Source organism: Hypanus sabinus, unplaced genomic scaffold (assembly GCF_030144855.1).
Source record: "Hypanus sabinus isolate sHypSab1 unplaced genomic scaffold, sHypSab1.hap1 scaffold_233, whole genome shotgun sequence".
Taxonomy (NCBI): domain Eukaryota; kingdom Metazoa; phylum Chordata; class Chondrichthyes; order Myliobatiformes; family Dasyatidae; genus Hypanus; species Hypanus sabinus.
Genome location: NW_026780444.1, coordinates 634,028 through 650,168, shown reverse-complemented (window position 1 = coordinate 650,168; position 16,141 = coordinate 634,028). Strand labels below are relative to the sequence as shown.

The window sequence follows — 16,141 nt, the reverse complement described above, 5'->3', positions numbered from 1 at the left end:
TTATTTAACGCATTGAGATATTTTAATTTTAGTCCTAATTTTCTATCATGGATCAAACTAATATATTATAAACCTGTTGCTTCTGTTCTTACAAATAATTACAGATCCTCTTTTTTTCAATTATCTCGTGGTACGAGACAAGGTTGTCCCTTAAGTACTTTATTATTTAATATCGCATTAGAACCTTTGGCCATTGCTATTCGTGAATCTCCTAATATTTTTGGTATTACCCGTAATGAGAAGTTATACAAGTTATCACTTTATGCTGATGACTTGTTGTTACATATTTCTGATCCTGACAGGTCTACTCCCGCTATTTTATCCTTGTTGGCTCAATCTGGTAGTTTTTCTGGTTATAAACTAAACTTGGATAAGAGTGATTTATTCCCTTTAAACGCGCAAACTTTATTGAATGACAGGATACCATTTAAAGTTGTTACTGATAACTTTATCTATTTAGGTATAAAAATTACCAAGAAATATAAAGATTTATTTAGACTGAATTTTTTACCTATGCTCCATCAAATTCGACAACTTACTACAAGATGGTCTCCCTTATCCTTATCATTAGTTGGTCGGATTAATGCTATTAAAATGATGATTTTACCGAAATTTTTATATTTATTTCAAGTTTTACCAATTTTTATATTTATTTCAAGTTTTACCAATTTTTATTCCTAAATCTTTTTTTGATAACATTGATTCAAAAATTTCCTCATTTGTGTGGCAAAATAAAAACCCCAGGTTAAGTAAAAGGCAATTACAAAAATCTAAAAAAGATGTTGGTTTAGCTTTACCTAACTTTAGATTTTACTATTGGGCGAATAATATTCGTAACTTAATATATTGGAAATTAGATTTGGATTCACCATTGTGCCCACAGTGGGTAAATTTAGAATGCAATGAAGCACAGGGATATTCTCTATTCTCCGTTCTTGGTTCTTCTCTTCCTGCTGATTTAGTTAAATTCAATAAACAGATATCCAACCCTGTTGTCAAACATACATTACGAATTTGATTTCAATTTCGTAAGTTTTTCATTCTGAAAAACTTTGTTCTTGATAGCCCTATTTTACTTTTTTTTTTCAAACCTTCTTTGACAGATCAAGCTTTTAGCATATGGAAAAGGAAAGGTATAAAATGTTTTCGTGATCTTTTTTTTGAAGGTAGTTTGATGTCTTTCGACCAACCTTCCAACAAATTTAAGTTACCTAAATCTAATTTTTTAGATATTTACAAATCAAATTTTTTTTACATAAAGTTCTACCATCCTTCCCCAATTCAACTTCAATGGATTTTTCAGATTTGATTTTTACCTTAAATCCTTGTCAGAAGGGATTAGTGGCTTTTATTTATAATATGATTATGAAGATACAACCAGAAATATCAGGTAGAATTAAACAGAATGGGAAAAAGAACTTCAATATAATATATCAACAGAAAAATGGGAAAAAAATTTACAAATGGTTAATTCTTCTTCTATATGTGCTAAACATGCTTTAATACAATTTAAAATTGTACATAGAGCTCATATGTCTAAAGATAAGCTTGCTCGATTCTATTCTCATATTAACCCTCAATGTGACAGATGTCCAGATGTGGCTTCATTGACCCACATGCTTTGGTCATGTCCCACTTTATATAACTATTAGAAGGACATATTTGCTACCATTTCCTCAATTTGGAATATCGATTTACAACCTCATTTTATTACTGCTATTTTTGGTATACGAAATGAGGATGGTAATCAGTTTTCCCCTTCAGTTAGACGAATGATCGCTTTTGTAACAGTAATGGCCCAAAGGTCTATATTACAAAATTGGAAAGAAGTAAATCCTCTTACCACGTTTCAGTGGTTCTCTCAAACTATTTCTTATCTGAGCTTGGAAAAAATTAGAAGCACTATTTTTGACTCATCAATTAAATTTGAAGAAACTTGTTCATTCGACATTTTCATATGAATTAATTTGGCCTCTTCCAGACCTTCTCTCTGTTTATTCTTGTTCTGGTATGGAGTTCCGGAGTTTTTGACACTATCATATAAATATAAACTGTTATTATTGCCCATGTTAGTTTAGTTTAGTGTTTATTTTTCTCAATATATATTTTTTCTTGTATTTTTTCTTTTTTTTTCTTTTGATGATTATTCTTATTTTTTTCATATATAATTATTATAGGCTTGACTGATTAATGTACTATTTTTTTCTGTTGATATTTTAATAGGATATTGTTATGTTATTATTAATTTAATTTCAAGTCTATTGCACTTATAACCTATTCATTATTATGTTATGTTTTTTTTATATATGAAACTCAATAAAAAGATTGAAAAAGAAAGAAGAAACTGAGCTACATCTGTTACATGCGGTTACTCACTGTTATTTTGTTGAAACCCCTATAATCCATACAAGGTCGCAGGCTTTTTTTTTTGGTTACAGGAAAGCAATATCCTCCAGCTGAAAAAGTGCGGGGCATGAGTCAACCTAAGGCGAGTGACTCTTCGATGTCTTTGTACAGCCTTTCGTGTCCTGATAGAGGAATCTTCCTCGAGTTGAACAGGATCCTGGGACAATCACAGCTCCTTTTGGGCTATATTGTAGATGTTATCTGTTTACTAAAAACCACAAGTAATGCTGAATACTTGGGGGGGGGGGAGGGAAGCTTTTTTGAGATCATCATTGGTCACTAACTCGTAATGTCTGGTGAAGGCGGGAACACTGCAGACAGACTCGGGAACAGGCTCGGGAACATTCTAGGAGGTAGACCTAATGACAGCGGTAAGCCTAGCTCGGGATAATGCCATTAGAATAGAATATAACGACGCCACGCTGCGACAAGCAGACATACGTTAAGATGAGAGGGCTCACAAAGGAGGAGATGAGCGGAAATCTAAGCATTTCAGAACTGTCCCTTACCCGGTAACGAAAGGGCCATGAAACATGGCGGAAATTTCTTCGATCAAGTTGATTTTCATTAAGACCAATGGCCCTCAAGAGATATTCTAACCTTGGGTTTGGGGTCCCCATTTTTCGAACACTCCCACATCATAAAACCATAAGACGTAAGAGCAGAAGTAGGCCAATCTGCCCATTGAGTCGCTCCGCCATTCCATCTTGTTCTGATCCAATACTTGTAGCCGTTTCCACTCCCCTGCCTTCTTCCCATGCCCTTTGATGTCCTGGCTAATCAAGAACCTATCTATCTCTGCCTTAAATACATCCAAATACATGACCCCCTACGGCCGCTCGTAGCAACAAATTTCACAAATTTACCACCTTCTGACTAAAGCAATTCCTGCTCATTACTGTTCTTAATGGATATCATTCAAACCGGAATTCGTGACCTCTTGTCCTAGAATCCCCTACCATGGGGAATAACTTTGCCATATCTAATCTGATCAGGCCTTTTTAACATTTGGAATGTTTCTATGAGAAGCCCCCACCCCGCGCCCATTCTCCTGAACTCCAGGGAATACAGCCCAAGAGCTGCCAGATTTTCCTCATACGGTAACCCTCCCATTCCTGGAATCATTCTCGTGAATTTTCTCTGAAGCCTCTCCAATGTCAGTACATTGTTTCGAAGATAAAGAGTCCAGAACTGCACACCATGTGGCATCACGAGTGCATTATAGAGCCTCAACACCACATCCCTGCGGTCTTTTACGCTGTGCCTCCAGAAACGAATGCCAACATTGCATTCGCCTTCTTCACCACCGACTGAACATGGAGGTTAAAATTTAGAGCATCCTGCACAAGGACTCCCAAGTTGCTCTTCATCTCTGCATTTTAAATTATCTCCCATTGAAAATAATAGACTGCCCGTTTATTACTTTCCACCAAAGTGCATGACCATAAACTTCCCAAATTTGCATTTCATTTGCCACTTCTTTGCCCATTCTTCTAAACTATGTCTCTCTGCAGACTCTCTGTTTCCTCAATACCACCCAGTCTTCCATCCATCGTTCTGTCACCAGCAAATCTAGCCACAAATCCATTCATCCCATAGTCCATATCATTGACTTATGAGTATTACCATATCAGTAACTTCCCTCTAATTCCATGGGCTCTTATCTTGCTAAGCGGCCTTATGTGCGGCACGTTGTCAAAGGCCTTCTAAAATCTATGTACACCACATCTAATACATCCTCTTTGTCTGTCCTGCTTGTAATTTCTCAGGTAATTACAGTAGGTTAGTCAGGCCTAATGTTCCTTTCTGGAAACGATGCTGTTTTTTGTTGTTTTGCCTATCTCTGTAATCTTATCCCTAACAATCGATTCCAACAACTTTCCAACCACTGATATCAGGCTAACAGGTCTATAGTTTCCTTTCTGCTGCCTCCCACAGACCAAAATAATTACGGACAGAGCCTGAGTCCACAGGTGTCCGGCAGTCTAGTTCCGTATCGCTCCAGACCAATAACGAGGTCCCATGTACCCCAGAGGTCCTGGCATTAAGAGGTATCATCGGGACCGTCACAGCAGTGCCCCGATTCCATTCAAGGTTAGCTCGGTGTACTTTCATACTTCATTCTCAGGCCCAGCATCAGAATCACGCAGAGAATGGGAAGGGTTAAGCAAAATTAGGAATCTGATTAGCACAACAAAACAGTTCTTGGATAACTCGGGATAACTCGGCCAGAAAAACGCGGCGAATAAAAAAAACTCAGCAGCAAAAGCGCCGTTCTGAGACCGATCGGAGGCCGTGACAAAAACTTAAATTTATTCAATGAGGAAAATAACGCAAATAAAGGATTTCCTAAGTACAGAGAGTGGAGACCAATCGTCCCAGAGGAGGATGAAGAATCTTGGAAAATAGAGACAATCAAGACGAACGCCTGGCCAGCGACGGCTCCTTCTCCCGGGTGTAATATTCCTGTATTTTGACTGTTAGTGGAGGATACGGGCAACTTACCGTGTGTGCACATAGGAAATTACTCTACATTTATAGCACAGCTGCTTTCGACCATGTGCTTTTCATTCTCGAACTTTTGCATATTTTGATGTGTCTCCTTTGGCGCTACACCACGTCAAATAATGCCTCCACTTTAATCTCTTCCATAGATGCGCCTGCGTTGCCTGTTGACATTGGACAATTTATGTCCAGTTATATTTCCCGGCGTGCGTCGTGTAAAATTAATTGTCACAAGGCCTGACGCAGAATTACGGGGGATGAAATAAACGACTAGAAAGTGATAAGAAGTTAAGACAAAGACCTGGAGAAGGTCAGAAGGTCTCCGACAGAAAGATCGACCTTTTATATATTCGCACAGTCGCTGCCTGACCTGCTGAATTCTTGTAGTTTTCTGTGTGCTGCAATTAAATTGATTAATGGTTTGCTGTGTTCAGTATTAACTTATATTACAGAAACGTGCAGACAGCATATTCCGTTTTTATATTCCTATGGCAAGATCTGGAACCGAGACAATTCCAGGAGTGAAACAGCTCAGTCCTGTAACATCATAATATTGATCTGTGCTATGAAAGCCTATAAAATCTACAATGGACAAAATTAATAAGAGCACTCACGAAACCGACTGATGAGCCCGACTGTTTCGCAATGACATTCACTGACTTCTCCAATCGTCATTTCTTCATTACTGAGATGTTGCAATTTCGTGTCAAGCTATCCACACCTCATCACAATTGGGATTTTACATGAATTACATCATGTTTATTTTTACTCCAGCTGTTGGAAGACACGTCAGCCTTGTGTAGTATTGAATATTCAGTGTGCTGGAGCGAGTATAAATGAATGATCGCGGAGATTAATCAGCTCAGAGATTCTTCAGGGAGATCGCGGGCAGCTGGAAGACAGGCTGAATCTCACACAGTATGATTGAAACACTTTACCGTGTGAGAAAGATATATTACATGATTATTTTCATCATAGGTGTCCATGGTAAGAATACAGGCGAACTAACACTTGTTCTGTGTGCGCGGTCTTTGGACTCGATCGGTTACCGACAGCGTTGTGATGCCGGTGTATCAGTGAGTGCGGTGCAGACATTGTGACAAAACTTTGTGTTCAATCAGAAGTTCCCTTGCAGTTAAACCCGTGGAATCGGCTGAAGATAAACCGGCAGTTGGAACAGCTGTAGAGTGGAGGATCGGGGAGATCCACGGCAGGCAGCTTGGATTTACCAACGCAAACTCACTGTCCAACTAAACTCCGATAAAGCAGCGCGCTCGGCACCTTTACGGGTACATGGTGCTTTCCTTCTGAATCAATAGCGCAACGTGCTTCAAATTCATATTTAAAAGTAGGGCGCCGTGTTTTTATAAATTGCTGCGTTTGACGGAATCGCAGGAAGAAGATCCGCAATGAGATTCAAGAGAGAAAGGTAGACATCACGTTTAAGTCAGACTCCGAAACATTGGGAGTTTCGAAAAATTAAGCAAATATCGGTGCACGTTTTAGTCTAACGAGAAATGTTTCCACGCCCTATCATCCGTGAAGTGAGGAGGCAGTTAAGAGCCACGCGTCCGTGAGAGGGCATGCGGGCTAAAGCAGAGGCGATATTCTGCTCTGGAAGAATAAGCATCAGAGCATTCAGAACAATATTAGAGCAAACTCTAACAGAGGCAGCTGTTTTGAAGTCCCTATATTCTTTCCTATGGATATTGGATGGTTTACGCACTAACATGCCAAATATCTGAAATGTTCGGCGGGTCAGGCGAAACTTTTAAAAGTGAAATTTGGAGATTTCTGATCGTACGCAGTGTGACGGAGCCCCGGGAGGAGTAGATGTAGTCTTGAAAAGAAGCGATCTAACCCGGTGGGCGGGTGAGAAACGCGAATCGAGGAGGCGGCCGAGACATGCGAACCGGGGAAACGAATTCGGTTTTAACTTTTTAAGAGAACAAAGGCGTGAGAACCGGGGATTCACGAATTGTATGCGAAAAGTGACAGAACATAGGTGACGGGAACGAGGTGATAACCATCCCTGAGAAAGTTGCCGCGGTACCGAGGCTGCACACATCAGTCGAAAACCAAATGGCCCTCGGCGATCAGATCGAAGTGTCTCATTGCAATCCCCGCTTCCCTCCCAGTACCGAGCACCGTTACCGTTCGCCCAGCGTGTGAAATTTCTAAGAACCCGCTTTCCACCTTTTAAACCTCGAGAAATTAGTTGTCTGCAAAGTTTGATTCTTCTCAATTTCCAGCTTATCTCTACACTAGGACCCACGAAGCGGCGACGCAGAAATACATTAATTCTTTTTGCTTTTCTCCAGTGAATTTAATGGCGATTGTGATCCTGTCCCGGGGAAAGTGCGGCCTCTCCACCTGCACCACTCGCTACCTGGTGGCCATGGCAACGGCCGATCTACTGACCATTATCTTTGATGTCTTACTGTGGCGGGTCAGTTATTACTACTTCCCCGGGACTTTCCTGGACATCACCCCCGTGTGCAGTGCGGTCGGTGCCCTGGGTGTTGCAGCCACGGACTGTTCTGTCTGGTTCACCGTCATGTTTACATTTGATCGGTTTGTCGTCATCTGTTGTCACAAGCTGAAAACAAAATATTGCATCGGGAAAACTGCGGCTGTGGTTCTGACAACAACTGCCGTTCTGATGTGTATTAAAAACGTGCCCTACTGCTTTCGATTTCGTCCTGCGAAAGTAGTTGACAATATACCCTGGGACTGTATTTCCAAGGCAGACCACTATACGGATCCCGGATGGGTGGGGTATGATGTGCTTTCTACCGTTTTTACGCGATTATTCCCGTTCGTGTTAATACTACTATTCAACGCTCTCACAGTCAAACATATTTTAGTGACGAGTCGCGTCCGGAAGGGGCTGAGGGGTCAGAGCAAGGCGGAGGAAGGCAGAGACCCGGAGATGGAGAGCAGGAGGAGGTCTGTGATCTTATTTCTCACCATCTCCGGGAGCTTCATCATCCTGTGGTCGGTGACTGTTGCCGAATTCCTTTACTACACAATTGCCGGAGTGGACCAAAATAATTACAATGATTCGGAATACATACTTGAACACTCCGGATACATGGTGATGATATTAAGTTGCTGCACGAACACGTTTATTTATGGAGTAACTCAGTCGAAGTTCAGAGAGCAGTTCATCAGCGCAGCGAAATATCCCTTCAGGTTAATGATTCAACTAATGAGAAAACAAGATATTTAAGCTCTTTTCACAGAGGTGGTCACAGTTTATCCTATCATAACTCTAAGAATGGCGGTCATCGGAGAACGTGGCAGCAGAGAGAATATAACTGGTTTTGAACTTGAGAGGGACAGAGTACGTGACCGCCAGCTCCTACCAATTACTACACTCAACTTTCCTTTGACTTTTTACATTGTTTGCACCATATCTCGGCCGTCGTCACGGACACGGGTATTTCCATATGGATCACGCACCCCGCCGTAAATGCTCATCAGTCAAGTGACCTATAAAATCGTTGCTTCTCCATAACGGAGAGGAATCGGTACATCAAGCGGAAATATTGCCGTTACACGTAAAGAGGCGAAATTCACACGAAGCGCCCGGAGAGCAGATCGGGGTTGGTCCCACTCTGCGCCGCAAAGTGATTTCATGATTGCATCTCATACTGCCACGTCCTTCAACACGCTGTGAGCAGACAACTTCCCGTTCACCACGATCCGAACGTCAACTCTGAGTGTATCTGCATCCAGTGACTTGGTATCAACGTTGTGATGCCTTCAGCTATATGGTGAATATTGGTTGAAAGTTCAATTACCGTGTGAAAAAGTCCATTTCTAAGGAGAGCTTCATGAATGTGTTGCGAAGGAGCCTTTCTTCCACATTTCCCTGTGTGCATGCTTTAGAGCGTAACAAAGAAGTTTAATGAATGCAACATGTTAGGAGACGAAGAAAGGCACTTTAGACAGCTTTGGGCGAATGTCTAACGGTTAATGTAGACGGTCAAATCGTGTGGGATAAGGGTATAAACACACTGGATAATGCCTCACCAGCAGTCGGAACTTTTACTACAATCAATTGAAACACCTTGACTGCACCCAGGTGATCGCCATTTAACTAATAACGTGACTTCTAAAACCAGTTGGCTGCACCAGTGATAATTTGGTGTGTCATATTAAAGGGGGTGAATAATTATGCAATCAATTATTTTGTGTTTTATATTTATTATAATATTAGATCACTTTGTAGAGATCTGTTTTCACTTTGACACGTAATAGTCTGTTTCTGTTGATCAGTGTCGATAAAGCCGAATTAAATCCATGGTGATTTTGTTGTAAACCAATAAAACATGCAAACTTCACCGGGAGGGGGATGAATACTTTTTATAGGAACTGCAGGTACACTGCCTGAGATATTTGCATTATCCTGTATTTGTCAAGGTGGAGAGGTGAGAGAGATTGGAAATCTTTGTTTCCAGCAATTCCCTTTGCATTTCGAGTCCCGATGAAGGGTCTCGACCCGAAGCATCGACTGTTTATTCACATCCATAGGTGTTGCCTGACATGCTGACCTCCTCCCGCAGACAGTGTATACAGCTCTAGGGCAGCTACTGTATCTCGTGTCTTTGTAAATCTGTCGGGGACAAAGAATATCGAGAGCACCACTGCAGGGCAGAGGGCAGGAAAGGGCGGCCATGGACGAGGGAGAGGGGGGCACAGATGCCGGTCCAGCCAGCACTGTGACTTTAGGAGAAGAGATTTGATTGCAAAGAATTAGCTCATTGATCATTACAGAATGTCGCTCTGGTGCTTCACACTCACCCCCTTTTCCCTTCTCCCTTTCCCTGTTCCCTTCCCAATCTCCCTCCACAACTTGCATTGTTTTCCGGCAGTAACTTCTGCATTTGCGCGGGATCGCAGTGAATAGCGAGGGAGGTTACCGGAAAATGCAACGGGATCTGGACCAGCTGAGAGATTACGCTGAAAATAGCTGAACATGGCTAATCGATAGTAGGAATAGCCGACCAGCCCTGTGGGGCATTGCTGCTTTTATAGAGATGGAATAGAGGAAAGATGTAGTATGGTCTGGAGAGAAAATCAGGGTAGTTCGTAGGAGGTACGTATATCACAAAGGAAGGAACAACATGCGACGTTCTCTGGAGAAACTTAGAAATACAAAAGATGTGATCACAATGATAGGATAACAGAACAGGACCGTTTGCAAAAGTTAGAGATGGAAATATGTAGCGAATTCAGAGATACGCGTGCAAGCAACAATAGGGTGTAAAAGGGTGAATTTCCCCTCCAAAGTAATGCTTGGAACTGCCTAATACCCATCTATTTAGATTGGGTAGAATATGTGAAGTACCTCCAGGAATAATAATGGGACTGAAAATCAAATGGTTGCAATCAATTTCGTTTGAGAGAATAATACTTTGGGCTTATGTGGTAGTGGAGAAGTCGTTCGGAACGAATGAGTGATGTTTGTAAGGTCATTTTGCCTGTAAGTAACCAAATTGAATCAGGCTGCTTCAGGATGATGGAATGCAGTGAATTGTTTCTGGTTTCTTTTGGGATTTTCGGCATTTATCATCTTTAATCTGTTGGGCTTTAGTGTGTTTTTCTGATAATATTTCATATCTGCATTTACATTTCAGAACTAGAATTTCGACGCTTCCATGCTGAAGTCTAGACGTTGATTAGCTTTACTGAATTTATTGTTCATAAACTTAAGAAAAGAAATCCCACTTTTCTACGTATATGGTGCCGTACATTTACTTGGATAGTAAATTTACTCATAATGCGATCATTCCGGTTTCATCTCTTCGAGAAGGCCAGTTGGCTGTTCTCTCCAAGTCGATATCCTCCCTATGAACTATGGTAATGTTATCCATACTCAATGGTACAGACCTTTCTCTCACCTAATGTCCTCTCTTTCAGCGCATTCATAACCAGGAAGCTGGAGATGTCAATCGACCCATCCATCGGCCACATGTCCATAACCAAGTTTCCGTAATCGTTAGCATTCGTTACCACATGCATATTTAAAATAATCTGTTGGTCAAACTCTTTCGGGGGTGAAGAAACTAATGTTCGCAGTTTTAAACTAAACTAGCTAAAGTTCAGTAATTTAAAGAATGTTTCGGAAAGACAATTGGACAACATCGCTTTGCTTAACAATACACTCTAAAAAAGCACGTTCTCATTAAAAATTGACTTTGTAATTTAAACAAGATTATAATAAATACATTTTTTCAATCACGTTAGACGCGGGACATGCTTTATTCACTCTCCATTGAACTGCATTGGAGTAGAAAACGGAATCGATAGAGGTACCTGTCTGGAAGTGAAGTACCTGTGTATTACCTTTGGGCTCTGTAAGCATGTATTTCATCCACGCATTGTAGCTAAATAAGCAAATACATTCAGATTCAACAATTCAAGCAGAAATCGATTCAATTTCATCTACTGAATATGTGTGTGTGTGTGTGTGTGTGTGTGTGTGTGTGTGTGTGTGTGTGTGTGTGTGTGAGTTAACAAGAGCGGTCAAGGTGATTGCCAATGGTGACGGGGTGTCGCAGCGTGTAAAAATGCGACCACGTTGTTTCAGCGATCATATTAGAATTTAATCGCGGTCTTTCCCTGTGTGGCATGTTCGACGTGCCACATTCTCTGTTACCCACTTACGTTCCACTTTTCTCCAAAGTTCAAAAAGACTTGCGGTGGGTCAGTCAAGGTTGGTTCGTTCCCGTCCACGAATCAGATTGCTGGTCGAGCTCCATTCAAAAGTCCTCCACTTCCTAGACAAATATTGTGTCCGTTGCAGGATGAAAGACACAAGGATTTCGTGATTCGGTGAAATACTGTTGGACCCTGATGCTGTTGTGAATGCATCGAGAGAACAGTGGATGGCGGTGACGCCAAGTGCGGAATAAGTTCGAGAATGAACTCAGACTCAGGCTCCATTTAAACAAGACAACCAAACCCAATCGAAAGGCCAAATCACTAACTGTAGAACTAGATATTGATCTCTTACGATTAAGCACTGATTTCTCAGCACGAGCCCATTAAGTACATACTTTCCATGAATGAATGCGGCAGACAATAATTAGCCGAATGGGTCTAAAGTACAGAATTCAAAGTACTACTTATTATCAGAGTACATACATGTCACTACGTACAACAAGGAGATTCTCTTTCTGCGGGCATACTTAGAAACTCTATAGAACAGTAACCGTAAACAGGATCTGTAAACGATAAATCTCAAGAAATGTAAACTGTAATCAAACTGCGCAAACGAGTGGTCTAGAATCACTTCCTTGGTCTTACTGACTTTCAGAGAGAGGTGTTGTTATCACACCACTCAGCTAACATTTCAATTTCCTTCCTTTGTGCTGATTCATCACTCCCTTTGATACAGACCACGACAGTGGAGTCATCGGCAAACTTGAATACGCTGTTGGAGCTGTGCTTAGCCACACAGTCATAATTGTAAAGCGAGTAGGGAAGGGGGATAATTACACATCGGGGCGGTTCTCCTCTCCTGATGGAGATCGTGGAGGTGATGTGTTTGCAAATCCGGACGAACTATGTTCTATAAATGAGGAAATCCATGATCCATTTGCCCAAGCGAGTATTGAGACCCAGATCCTTCAGTTACTGATCAGTCTTGAGGAGATAATGGTGTTAAATTCCGAGCTGTATTCGACAAGGAGCATCATGATGTATGGCTCCTTGGTGTCCAGATGTTCCAGGGTTGTATGAGTAGACGACGAGCGAGCATCTGCTGTAGACCTGTTGCTGCGGCTGGCGAATTGTAGCGAATACGTCGCCACTCAACAAGAGCTGATATGCTTCAACACCAGTCTCTCAAAACTCTTTATCACTGTAGATGTAAGTGCGACTGGGCGATAATATTTTGACAGTTTACCGTCTTCTACTTTGGCACTTATGATTCAACCTTGCTTGAAGCAACTGAGCACCACACACTGTCGGAGCGACAGGTTGAAGATATATCCGTTAAGACCCATTCTTTTTTTTCCAGCGTGAATCTCGAGATGGATGTTGTTCCATGCTCTGAAACAGAAACAAAGACTAATAAACCCCAACAACTGAAACATACACTGTAGTCAGGAAAACTACTCAACACTCACCCTCGGGACTGGGTCAAGAGTAATTGTGCCAAGTTACAATAGGAAGACTGCGGGGCTGTGAAAGATAAACTAGAACATAGAGCGTGAAATATTGGCGGTTGTTTAGGGTTTTATCGTATCAGAGCGATAAAGGGACCTTGGCATTAGCATGGAAAGAGGTCAGTTTAACTGGTGGAAGAACAACAAATTGCAGCGCATTCCCGACCCTTGTAAGGTGTCGATCTGGAAGATGAGGTGCCGGTCCTCAAATTTAAGTGCAACCTCACGATGGCAGTGGCGGAGGCTGCAGACAGAAAAAAGAACTTCGAATATCGTGGGTTAACCATTATAGTGCGATGCAACAGGGAACAGTCAAAGCACGCACATCTGTTTTTTTCTTTATGTAGTGGGTACATCATTGTGAACACTGACAGTACAGTAGCCAAGGTCGGCACAAATGCATCGAAGCCGTTATGCCATTTCCTTTAATCAGAATGAGACGAGGAAGGTAAACAACTCACGCTAAATTAGGCAAAAGCACACTTCTACTGAACCTACTCCCTTCATATTAGATGCAACAATAAGCAAATGCTTTAAGAAACAAGTCAAGGAATATATCTGCAGCTTGCTGCTACCCAGACTGGATCCTCTACAATTCGCCTACCGACACAACCGATCGACAGATGACGCAATAGCCACAGCTCTGCACACCATCCTTAAAATATGGAGAACAGGGTTGCTTATATGAGAACACTGTTCTTGGATTACAGTTCAGCATTCAACACCATAATTCCCACCAGGCTGGATAAGAAGCTAAAACACCTGGGCCTAGACCCTGCCTTGTGCAGCTGGATCCTAGACTTCCTGTCAGATCGCCGGCAAGTAAATGGGCTCCCTCACCTCTGCGCATTTGACCCTTAACACAGGAGCCCCTCAGGGCTGTGTACTAAACCCCTCCTTTACTCTCTGAATGCCCTCGACTGTGTCGGCACTGACAGATCTAATCTGCTAATTAAATTTGCAGAGTACGCTACACTGATTGGCCTGATCAAGTATTAATGAGGAAGCCAACAGAGAAGAGTACACTGATACTCACTGAGAGTCATTAAGTACAGCTCAAATTCTATATTTCATTTTCTTGCCGACATCCCTGTCGGTTGCCGAATATAATGCATTGACAGATCAACAAATAGGAGGGAGATTGAAAGTTTGTCTGAGCAGTGCCACAATAACACCCTATCACTGTATACCGCGGCTATTAACATTTCAGAGACTCTGTCCTTGGTTCAGAATGGCAGCTGATCTACTGGCGAAGAATCGCATTGCACATAAAACGTTTACCAAGTTCAGTAGAGGTTTGATGAAGAGTCTATTGACTGATAGCAAATTACCTTGAACGTAAAATGCTACTTAAAATTGAGGATTAGGCCTTACCCAGAACAGGTAAAGCCTTCCCAACCACTAATTACAGCTACAGAGAGAGGTGTCGCAGGAAAGTAGCTTCCATCATCAAAGGCCCACACCATCAATGTCATTCTCTGCTCTTGGTGTCTCCAACGGGAAGAAGGTAGAGGATCCTCAGGACCCACACCAACAGGCCCCGAAGCAGGCATAACACAAAGGTTAGGCCTTTGAACTTGTGGGGATAACTTCAGACAACTTCCCTCTCCCCATCTCTGCACTATTCCCGGAGACAATGCATTCACTTTCAAGGACTCTGTGGTCTCATGCCCTTGATATTTATCATTCATTTATCATTATATTTTTCATACACCCGAGGTACACGGCCTTGGCCAAGCGCACTCGCTTTGCAGTTGCTGGAACTTTCGCATTATTCTACTGGTGTTTAGTGTTCTGGCTTTCTGTAGATTTGCGTAGATATTGATGTGTAGCCCTAATTGTTTAATGCTACTCTGTAGTGCCGTTGGGATAATATCAGTTGTGGATATTACTATTGAGACATTGGATGCCTTGTTACTGTTCCATTGTCTTTCAGTTCCTTCTTTTACTTTATCATGTCTCCGGTATTTTTCACCTACTGAATTCTGCATGTTATATCAAAGGTTTCAAAAGTTTCAAAGGCACATTTACTGCCAGAGAAATGTACACAACACACGTACTGAGGTGCCTTCCCTTCGCAGCCATCCACGAAAACAGAGGAGTGCCCCAACAAATGAACGACAGTTAAATGTTAGAATCCAGAAGTCCCTCCACCCCGCAGCACCCATCTCTCCCGCGCCTAAGCGACAGCAAAAGCAACAATTGCCCCTCGCCCCAGCGGCAAAGAAAAACATCGGCATCACTCACCGAGTACTCGCGTGAGCAAAGGCACAGACTTGCAGTAATCCAAAGACTACTAGATCACCTGGTTTTCGGCATACCACAGGATCTCTCTGTCCCTAATACGGGAGAAAGAGGCGCCTCCGTTTCACAGCGAGAGGAAAGACATTACAAACATCTCGCTGGTTTACGATGTTGGAAATCCGTTACGTCACTTTATTCGATCTCCCTGCCAGAATATCCCAAAACTCTCTGTTCTCCGGGCACACAACCGTAGATCTTCCGACTCCCCTGACGACACGCGGATCTCCTGCCGTGACACCGACCTTCGATCTGCCCTTTTCCAGAGCCCCGAGATCGTAAACCACCAAAAGCGAGCCGAACACCGGCTAGTGGTGAAACGCCAAGAGCGTGTCCCATACCCGCAAAGAACAGTAATCAACGTGTAACACCAGGTCAGTGTATTCAGAAGAACCCTGAAATGGAAAAAAATAGAGATAATAAAGATGTAAATAGAGCTGCTTCCGAAGGTGCATGCACAGGAGTCGCCGATAGGCGCCATTAACCACAACCCCCCAGGCTACAGCTTCAAGAATGATATGTGTTTGGGAAGGCTATATCTGCTACACAGATTGTTTCTGCTTGTTAATTATGTAATATTATATCCGGGGGATTATTATGTATGAATATATCTATAATGAGTGATCGTTCGTAATGTAATTTCCAGGTCACGCTGGCACTAATACTGGAGCAGCATTGTATTTGTAGTAAGGAATAGCTTTTTTAAATGGATTTATACTTTAAACGAATGCTTTGGTGAATGCTGTTTG

At 42.1% G+C, this 16,141-nt stretch overlaps 1 protein-coding gene across 1 annotated transcript; it reads left to right on the top strand.

Annotated features, from left to right (window-relative positions):
• Positions 1-5,796: 5,796 nt before the first annotated feature.
• On the top strand, positions 5,797-15,760 carry LOC132387905 (uncharacterized). Its single transcript, XM_059960226.1, has 3 exons — positions 5,797-5,898; positions 7,233-7,689; positions 15,418-15,760. The coding sequence occupies exons 1-3, from the start codon at positions 5,832-5,834 to the stop codon at positions 15,758-15,760; spliced, it is 867 nt and encodes a 288-aa protein (XP_059816209.1). The 5' UTR covers positions 5,797-5,831.
• Positions 15,761-16,141: the final 381 nt, after the last annotated feature.